Genomic DNA, 8,368 nt, shown 5'->3' with positions numbered 1-8,368 from the left:
CGAATTATCAAACCCAGGAGAGAGGGTGGGTGCTTTGTGAGGAATGGTTGGTAAAAGGGCTGGAGGGAGGCAGCATGTCTGGCCTTGCAGTAATAGGCCTTGCGCTATTGATGGTGATTCTGCCTTCCTCTTGTGGGATTAGAGGAGGTCAGAACATGTGGCCTCCTTGCCGTTTTTGCATTTAGTAAACATAAAAATTACACTGCCTTTTAAAACAAAAATTATATTTAAATCCATGATCTAAGCATTCAAATCTCCCCAAAATATCACATGTCAACTATATAGCATTACTATACATATTGACTTTTTCTAAATTTAAAAATATATACTGTATTGTTAAACTCCATACTAAATATAGGCTAGCTTATTGAACTACATAAAAAGCAACTCATAGGTTATTCAAAAAAGGGATCATTTGTTGTGCCATGTAAAATATGCATGCAAAATTTACATATTCTCTCTACTGTTGCTTTAGTATATTCAGGATTTAGTATGGCTCAGCAGCTGAATACAAGGATCACATTCAAATTATTCACTAAATGACTGGATAACCACTTCACAAAAGAAGTAATCCCTGTTTCGTTTATGAAAGTTAAAAAGATGAAACTAATTCTACTTACCTTCGTACAACTTCTTTCCACCCTTCTTCTCTTTTTTGCCCCCTTTTAGGGCTAGTAAGGTTCAGCTTAATGTTTGGAGAGCTTAATGGCAATGAAACTGACTTATAGCTTGTTGACAATGAATTAGGATTCACTTCACCTTCAAGTCTGAAGAGACAGAAATATCAAGTCCAATAAAATATAAATTTTAACATAGGAACTCAAGGGACTAGTCCCTCACAAAGTTATGTTGAAACATTTGAATTAAAATTTGGCATATCAAATAATCAACAAATCAGAATCTATTTTAGTATTAAAATGATTCAGAAGCCAAAAGTTGGACTATAACTGATAAAAATGACATAAAGCATGCTAATATTTTCAACTTCAGAATATGAATTTTATAAATATTTCTAATTATTTATTTTCCTAATTAGCATATGATTAGGAAGACATGGTGAATTTCTGTTTTGAATATTGAAGACAGATAATGTGGTAGATTTAAATTGTTTAACACAACTTATGCTTGGAGAATGTACTTTAAATTCTTATACTAGGCATGAAAAAGGAAAGATGGTTGTAGGATTAAAAAATCTGAAAAACTTACCGTGTTTGAGTTTTAGAAGTGGCAGTACTTGTTTTTTCTTCTTGGGAATGGAGTAGTACTGAAGGATATCTCCTATCACTAGAGGAATTCACATCGATAGTGAAATTTAACTCTTGGCTTTTACCACCACTACTACTCTCACTGTTGCAATCTGTGCTGTCCACGTTATCTGAATCACTGTTTCCACCTGCACCACCACCTCTAGGTTCTCCATTTATTTTATTTTTATCTGCTTTTTGTTGTGCTAAAGGCATATGTTGTTCTGGTAGAATTAAATGTGCAGTAGGAGGAGTCTCTTTTGTTTTGTTCTTCTTATTTTTCCTATTGGTGCTGGGAGTTGTCACCACGTTGGCCCTTTTTTTCCCAAATACATTTGTGAATGTTGCAGATGTTGCAGAGATTCCAATTGTGGTGGTTGTGGTTGCACTAGGAGGTTCTATGGGAACTTCTTGCTCCACTAAAATGATCAAAGAGGATAAAAATCTCACTTAGAGCCATAGATCTCAAAACAAACTGTAACAAAATATACCCAATAATTCATAGTAACTCAACCCTTTAGGTCATATTTCCTTTCACTAGTATTCATGAGCAAACAAAGAAATCTTTACTATTGTTAGAGCAAATATACTGTATCCACATTTTGATGTCTAAGTTGTTATGGAACATACAAACCATTAGCTTCCTTATGTTCTGAAATCTTAGTCTCACTAACTAACCAAAACCACAGTATAGTTTGAATTTAAGACATATTTCAAATGAGATAGTGTTTTAGAATTAGAATTCAAACAGACCAATTATTTGCCTACTATAATACTGCCTCCAAAACCCAAGGAGGGGTGGCTATGTGTTGGGTCCGACTTGACAGCACATAACAACAACAACAACAACAATCTAAGCACTAACAGACTGTACAATAAACTCTTTGAAAATAATGAACCTCAGTCTCTACTGATTCATCCCTGGATAGCTCTGACCCTGAATCTTAGCTAAAAGTTTATGGAGGAACTAGATTTTTCCCCAGTTTCAAATGGGGGGAGGTAGGGGAAGAGATTTGGGAAGAATCTGAAGTGAAGGAGGCAAGTCTATTACTATATTGCTTTACAGGAGGAGGACATATATAGTACTTTATAAAGTAATTTATATAATAACTGAACTTCTTCAAATTATATGCTTGCTTTTTCCCTTCTGTTTGTATCAATTTACAGTGTAAAACATTTAGAAGTATTAACTATGAAAGTCAACTGTCAATTTCTTAGGCATATGAGATGAATATTTACATTAGGCAGACATACTCCTTGGAGAGAACAATCATAGGAGAATAGAAGGACTGTGTATACACAGGGAGACAGCTCGGGGGCACGAGTGCATAGAGGGAAGGACACAGGGAAGAGGTAACTATGGAGAGGAGGTGGGAGGGGAGCTGTGGCAGTGTGGTAAATTATAGTCAATGTCATGAGACTAAGAGTATGTGAGCTGCTGTATGGAAAGTGAATTTGCTCTGTCAACTTTCTCCCAAATCACATTAAAAAAAAAAAAAAAAAGTAACCCCGTCCCCCCCAAAAAACCCTGCAACTAGTACAAAAAAGTGTGTAAAACAAAAGTAAAAGTCCTTCCTTCTCACCCACATTTTAAGTTTTAGTAGTGATTGATAGATGTAATAGCTATTGTTAAAATGCCCATACTGACTAATGTCACCTTCACCAACAGTGGCTGTTATAAATTTTTTTAATGTTTGCTCACCCAATGTTTTTAATGAAATATTGTCTACTCTCAAGAAAAAAAAAGTCAGTTGTCAATTTCAGATTAAATATTCATCAGATACTGAGTTAACTAGAGCAAAAAGCACTCAAAATGAAGCTGAGAAGCAATAAGAATGTAACCATTAATTCATATGGGTCAGTGCCCACCATCTTCATCATTTTCTTCTTCATCTTCATCCTCTGGTAGTTCTGAATTCTCCTTAGGTTTGTTCTCCTCATCTTCCTGCTTCCTTTTCTGCTCCTCTTTTTTCTTTTTTCTCTTTTCTTTTCTTTTCTCTCTCTTAGCTGCAAGGGCCTGTTTTCTGCTCTCTTCTCTTGACTGTAAAGTAGGTACATCATTATCTCAATGCAATCATTTAAAATAAAGAATAATTTTTTTAAGATATATGGAATTTCACATGTTACTACACTCAAAAACACATCTATATAAGCAACAGACAGAAAATTAGATTAACTGGACATCATCAGAATAAAACTTTTGTGTCTCACAAGACACCATTAAGAAAGTAAAACCACACCCACAGAATGGGAGCTTGTACATATGTATTTTTAGTTCCAGATTTTTAAAATTTTATTCTTATGAATGACATCTTTTCCCCCATATTTTATGATTATTGCTAAGATAAAGGTAATGATTTCTCCATTATCTATCTTAAATCCAGACACCTAAATAAATTCTTATATTTTCACACATACTTTTTTCCAATTAATTCTCCTGGACTTTCTATAAAGAGATATGTAATATCAACAAGTGACATTTTTCTGTTACTTCTTTCAATATCCATTTATTTTGTCTTGCTGCAGTGCTCAGTATCTCCAGAGCAATGTGAATAACAGCAGTGATAGTATTTAATGAATATTTTGTATTTGTTAAATATATTTATTATTAATCATAAATATACTCTTTTTTATCAAGTTAACAACTGCTTCTTCTGTTGTCAGTAAGTTTTGTTGTTGTTGTTTTAAACCAACAATGTCAAAATTTTAGCATCTCTCAAGATGATCATAAATATATTTTCCTTCTTTAATCATCAACAAAGTGTCTTCATGTTAAGTGACATCTTATATTCCTAGATACTTGATCATTATATATGTTCTTTTAATATAACTTCTGGAACCATCAACACCCTCATTATGTTCCAGGTAAAGGAACTGAGCCTTAGAAAAGTGATTTCGTATTTTTATTTAATTTTTCTCTATCATACAACATATCCTAGGACACTACGTTTTACTCTTTAACTGGGGATCTGATAAATCACTTAAAGCACAGCTTTAATAATAAACATATAATTTCCAAAGTCTTAAACTAAATTTCATCCTAAACTAAATGTTAAAACCACTTAGGCAGTAATGTTATTTGGTAAATTGGGATTCTTGCTCAAATTCTCACTTACATGGTCTCAAAATATTTTTATGAATTACAAGTCAGAATAAACAAAATTGCTATGGTCTGATAATCTATTAATCATTTCCTTTGAAGGAGATTTTTATAAGATTATTGGTCACACAGGTAACAAATCTATTCTAGCAAATTAACAGTTCCTAATAAGAGAAAGAACTTTTTCCCACTTACTTTCTCCAGATCAAGTTCCTTTAAAAGAATACTTGCATTCTTATTTGCTTCTGCAGCCTGCTGGTCTTTAGCCTTCACAATTGTCTCAACACATTGATGGCACTTTTTTAACAGTTCCTATAATGAAAAATCAAATTATATAAATGTAAAGAACACATGACATCCACAGGCCAAATAAAACATAAACTGATGAGCATACCAAAAGTCCTGGGGTTAAAGCTCAAACAACTGTAAATTCACTAAATCAGATTAAGCTATCTTTCGATAGTGTGTGTCAGTTTTCCATCAAAATAAAGCACCATTTCCTAAAAAGTTGATGTGTTCCTAAAAAGTTTCCTAACATAATACTGTACAGATCAAATTAGGCTAATGATTTAGTTATAAACCTTAGCTGCAAATCACTGCAGTTATGTTCCACAGTTAGAAGGAATTATCAATGTTGTTTATAAAAAGTATATCCAATCTATTTTGAAAATGGAGAAACTGAAGCTTAAAAAGATCAAGTGATCAGCTTCTTACAGGGCAACAAGAATAGGTCCCTAACTGTACATCTTGACATGTAATTCCATAAAAACAAAAATGTGATTAAATAGCATTTTTTTTATTGTGGTAAATATGTATGAAGCAAAACATTTTCCATTGAACAGCATATCAAACTTACCTTATCTGTAATCGTTGCTATGTATCTCATGCATTCAATATCAGAAGGGAACTGATTGACTTCCTTCACCAAATACTGAACAACTTTTACATGACCCTATAAAGAGTACAATAAAAAATACTCAAAAGAATCTTGAAATTTTGCCTGTATGCTTAAAAGCTTAAGAGTAAATTTAAAGGCACATTAATATTTAGTACTACCAATAATATGATAAAATAATCTTACTAATAGTAGATGGCAGACCAAAAGATATTTCTCTTGATTTTAACTAGCCCACTTCCCACTGAAAGTAGAGACACTTTGTAGAAAAATACCTCTTAGGATAACAGCTAATAAAATAAAAACAGGTACAGAGAAATGAACCTCAGTAGAAAAGGGCAATTAATCCTAAAACAAAGAGGATGTTCTGGATTTGAAAGTTTTATTTTGGCTCTACTTACTAAACAAAGTGGACAGTCACATTTATATGAGCCCTATAATTTGAATCTAGGTAAAAACACTTTCTAAATGCATAATTGGGAGCTCTGGTAGCATAGTGGCAAAGACACTTGCCTGCTAACCAGATGGCTGGCGGTTCAAACCCACCAGCCACTCCTCGGAAGGAAGGTTGGGCGATCCTACTTCCGTAGTGATACTGCCTCGGAAACCCAAGGAGGGGTCGCTATGAGTCGGGGCCGACTCAATGGCACATAACAACAACAACAACAAAAAATGCATAATTAGGGACCAAATTGTCAATTTTAAGCAGATCTATTTTAACATAATTAAGTTTTCCCCTCTTATTAAGTTCTAAAACATCCTCAAGAATTAGTTTGATGGTAACAAAAATCAGAAAAGCAGTTGCCTCTGAGAACAGGCATGAGGAAGTGTTCTAGGGTTATGGAAATGTTTTATACCTTATGGGGCATGCGTTACAATGGTGTATGATTTTATCAAAATTCATTAAACTATGCACTTTAAGATTTGTACATTTCATGATGTATAAATTATACCTCAGTTAAAGAAAAAAAAAATTGCAGGGGGGAAGAATTATCTAAAAATATTTTAAGATTTTATTTTAAGACCCATAACTTACACTGCTCTCATTCAATAGCTTTTTAGTGGCCACTTAGTAGGAGCTCTGGTGCCGTAGTGGATAAAGCATTTGGCTGCTAACCAGAAGGTCAACGGTTCAAACCCACCAGCTGCTCTGTAGAAGGAAGACGGGGCAATCTACTTTCGTAAACATTTACAGCCTTGGAAGCTCAATGGAGGTCATTATCAGTCAGAACCGACTCAATGATAGTGAGTTTGGTTTTGTTTGGTTTAGTAGGTGCCAGGAGTCCCTGGGTGGTACAAATGGTTAAGCACTTGGCTACTAACCAAAAAGTTGTCAATTCAAATCCACCCAGAAGCACCTTGGAAGAAAGCCCTAGTCATTCCTTTCTGAAAGATCACAGCCCTTGAAAACCCAATGGGACTGTAGTTCTACTATAAAACACAGGGAGTTGCCATGAGTTGGAATTAACTCGATGGCAACTGGTTTTAGTAAGTGCCAAACACTGTGCTGAGCAATTTGGTATAAACAATGTTGAAAAATACAGTCTTGAATATTGGTCCATATGGCACTTGCAGTCTAACTGGAGAGATAAGCATTAAAAAAATAATACATTTGAATATATAATTACAAATTGGAATGACATCTACAAAGGCAAAGAATATCATACTATAAAAGAGAGTAAGAGGAGGAACCTTTTTCAGATTGGGTGTTAGGAAAGGACTCTTGGAAGTGACACTTAAAATGGGAGCTAAAGAATGAGCAGGGGTAAGCTTGAGTTATGGTGGTGTAGTGGTTAAGGCATTTAGCTATTAACCAAAAGGTCAGTGGTTCAAACCCTCCAGCTATTCTGTGGAAGAAAATGAGGCAGTCTGCTTCTGTAAATAAAGATTTACAGCCTTGGAAATGCAACGGGTGTCTCTATGAGTCAGAAATGACTTGATGGCATTGAGTTTGGAAGCCATGAGAAAAAGAATGAAAAGAATATTCCAGAAAGAGAAAACCAGTTATCAAAGGCCTTGACACAGTTAAAAATTTTGTATATTCTAGGCCAGTAGCTGGAGTGTAGTGAGCAAAGGGGGAGGTACATGAATGATAGATCTGGAGAGCTTGTTATGAGTTATAGATCACACAAGGCTTTGTAGGCCGTGCTAAGGAGTTTACAGTTTATCATAATTGCAATGGGAAGGCTTTTTAAAATACAAAAGGCAAGCTGCGTAAAAGTTTTTATGAAAGAGTCCACTCCTTTTTGTTCCTCCTTATGTAGAGAAAGAGGAACGCTGGTGGTGCAGTGATTAAATGCTAGCCTGCTAATTGATAGGTTGGTTGTTTGAGCCTACCAACTGTTCTGTAGGAGAAAGATGTGGCAATATGCTTCCATAAAGACTACAGCTTTGGAAACTTTATGGGGCAATTCTACTGTTTTATAAGGTTGCTATGAGTTAGAATTAACTTGATGGCAGACAACAAAAATACTTAGAGAAGACTTGTCTATCTGCATGTAATGTCTTTCTTTAAATCTCATGGTTGATGTACAACAATGTAACAAAGCTAGTCAAGACACTAAGTGATTTAAAGTTGATTATAGTGAATTACTCACATGGTTCTTAGATTTAGCCTTAAAGAGAGTAGAATCATATAGCAGTGATTGATGTATGAAAATAATATGCATATAAATATATTCAGTTCTCCAAGATCAGCCTGTCTTTCTCACATGGTTTCAAATTAGAATTGATTTTAAATTATCACATTTTATTGTCCCGCTCCCTTAATTACCTTGCGAAATGCTGACATAAGGGGTGTGATTTTCCGGTTATCAACTGCATCCACATCGGCACCTGCTTGCACTAGTAATTGCACAACATCAAAATGACCACCATTGGCTGCCAGCCAAAGTGGCGTGTTTCCCTTCTTGTTACGAACATCAATGTGGGCTCCCCTATAAAATCAAAGAATGGTAATGGTAACTTTGTTTATCATGAGAAGAGGCTGACTTTTTCTAGTTCTCTCTATCGTTTTGTTATCGCTTACAAGAGAACATGCAAGTAGTCTGTTCTTGAAAATTTCAACAAAATAAAAACAACTTTTTTACTTAAAAACTCTAAAAAAGTGAAAGGGACCATAAGTTCTTA

General features: G+C 34.6%; 1 protein-coding gene across 1 annotated transcript in view; it reads right to left on the bottom strand.

Annotated features, from left to right (window-relative positions):
• Nucleotides 1–8,368, bottom strand: part of LOC103195433 (ankyrin repeat and KH domain-containing protein 1) — a 173,635-nt gene that overhangs the window by 16,783 nt on the left and 148,484 nt on the right. Inside the window, exons 22-27 of the mRNA XM_042780711.1 lie at nucleotides 8,013–8,175; nucleotides 5,201–5,296; nucleotides 4,540–4,656; nucleotides 3,114–3,285; nucleotides 1,207–1,663; nucleotides 621–767 (exon numbers count right to left, since the gene is read on the bottom strand). Of these exons, the coding sequence (XP_042636645.1) occupies nucleotides 621–767; nucleotides 1,207–1,663; nucleotides 3,114–3,285; nucleotides 4,540–4,656; nucleotides 5,201–5,296; nucleotides 8,013–8,175 (1,152 nt within the window). The remainder of the gene's footprint in view (nucleotides 1–620; nucleotides 768–1,206; nucleotides 1,664–3,113; nucleotides 3,286–4,539; nucleotides 4,657–5,200; nucleotides 5,297–8,012; nucleotides 8,176–8,368) is intronic.

The sequence above is a fragment of the Orycteropus afer genome, unplaced genomic scaffold, assembly GCF_000298275.1.
Source record: "Orycteropus afer afer isolate SDZICR_OR568_19922 unplaced genomic scaffold, OryAfe1.0 scaffold00056, whole genome shotgun sequence".
Lineage (NCBI taxonomy): Eukaryota > Metazoa > Chordata > Mammalia > Tubulidentata > Orycteropodidae > Orycteropus > Orycteropus afer.
Note: the sequence above shows the minus strand (reverse complement) of the source record. Positions and strands in the feature narration are given on the sequence as shown.